General features: G+C 27.0%; 1 protein-coding gene across 1 annotated transcript; it reads right to left on the bottom strand.

Moving 5' to 3' along the window:
• Positions 1-355: 355 nt before the first annotated feature.
• Positions 356-793, bottom strand: LOC104774254 (putative defensin-like protein 277). The gene is made up of 2 exons (XM_019242854.2): positions 652-793; positions 356-575 (listed from the first exon to the last, which is right to left on the bottom strand). The coding sequence occupies exons 1-2, from the start codon at positions 719-721 to the stop codon at positions 424-426; spliced, it is 222 nt and encodes a 73-aa protein (XP_019098399.1). The 5' UTR covers positions 722-793; the 3' UTR covers positions 356-423.
• Positions 794-1,833: the final 1,040 nt, after the last annotated feature.

Raw genomic sequence — 1,833 nt, 5'->3', positions numbered from 1 at the left:
AAAACGAAATTATATGTCCGTTTGGGTTTACAAATAAAGTGGTTAGGGTTTAGATTTTATAATTAAAACAAAATTATATGTTGGTTTGGGTTTACAAATGAAGTGGTTAAGATTCATATTTATATTGGTTAAAATAAGGAGAAGTGAATAAAGGAGTTCATCTTAGGAGTGAACCCAAGAATTGTTCATTTTTAGAAGTCTATTGATTCACTTGTAATGAAGAGGAAGGTTACTGAGAAATGTGTGGGGTTGAATTTAGATGGGAGAAACAAAGCATCAATGATAGTTTTTTATATTTTCAACTTTTTGTATATGATGGTAATTAATTATCATACTTCTGTGAAAAAATTTGCAATTGATAACTATTATCTTATTAGTTTTAAATATTATGATAGGTGTTGATATACAAAATATATGAATATATCATTCTATTACAAAACCATCTTTCTTCAAACAACAACATTTGCCTCTATTTGGGCCTGAACGCATGCACAAGAATGGATCTTCCCCGCTTTTGCATATGTTGTTGCAGTCTTCAACAGTTACACATTGGCCTTCGAAGATGCATTGTTTTGCTGGAAAAAAAATATGAATTAACTCAGTTTTCTAAATATATTTTTTATATGAAGAAACAGAGATCGAAAATATAACCATTTGATTGAGGAAAAATGAGACAAATAAGTAACAGAAGAGAAGCAAGTTGAATTTTTTGTTCCGACATTATTATTGTATTTGTAGCTGTTTTTCTCTAAATTAATCTAAGTTTTTTTTTGTTTTTTTTTTCTGGTTTTAGAGCAATTGGTAATCTCCCTTTTTATATACCATTTGAGATTGCAAGAAGTCAACATATGATATCTCTTATAAAAGTCTTGCACAAATTAGGCCAGTTCTAATAGCTTAGTCAAAATTAAAATATAGAAATAAATAAATATAAAATTACATTGAATAGCACATAAAAGGTCCTCAATTACTCTAATATATCTTGTTTACTAAACCAAAACATAAATTTGAAAAATGACTTTAGACCCGAAATATATATTTTTTATTAAAACTGATGTCATTAATAGTTATGAATAGGAAACTCTATATAATAATCTGACCGGAATAGCTAGAGTAAGGAGTACAAATTGGTGCAAGTTTTCCTTCTTCTGTTTAGTCTGAGCCGTTGAAAGACGTTCTGATTTTGATTCTTTGTTTTGTGGTTCTGTAATTGGAAAATGGTTTCGCGGTTTTGTACTTGGAAAAGAACTAGTGTCAAAACTTGTATTGGATAATTAAATAGTAATGGATGTCTCTCTTCTAGTAGAGGCGAAAAAGAAGATAATTGAGGAGATTCACTTATGATCAAAATAATGGTGCAAAACATAAATAATTTAATCTGATATGTATAGTATTTTTTAATAGATATATACAAAAATCATAATTCAATATCAGATTTTGTTTTCTAAATTATAGAAAAAAATCTGAAATTATATATTGATACATGATCTAAACTTATACAATCCTTTTCATATAAAGAAATGATTAATTGTGTCACATTAAACAAATTTATCAATCTTATAACTTTATTAAAACAGTTTTGTTTTAGGGCAATTCTCACAAATAGCACAAAAATAAGTTCTTTTTCCAAATTTACCACTTTATCTCTCTAAAGTTTCAAAAATAACACATGTTTTAAAATTAAACCCTTATTTCTAAATCCTAAACCCTAGTCTCTCAAAATTATAAACTAAATGTAATATAGAGAACCCAAACCTAAGAAAACAAATTCTAAAAATTAGTTTAAAATATTGTAAATGTGTCTATTAGTGCTATTTTTGGGATTTGTGGAAT

The sequence above is a fragment of the Camelina sativa genome, chromosome 10, assembly GCF_030686135.1.
Source record: "Camelina sativa cultivar CO46 ecotype springtype chromosome 10, ASM3068613v1".
NCBI classification, from domain to species: domain Eukaryota; kingdom Viridiplantae; phylum Streptophyta; class Magnoliopsida; order Brassicales; family Brassicaceae; genus Camelina; species Camelina sativa.
This window is presented reverse-complemented; position numbering and strand designations above follow the sequence as displayed.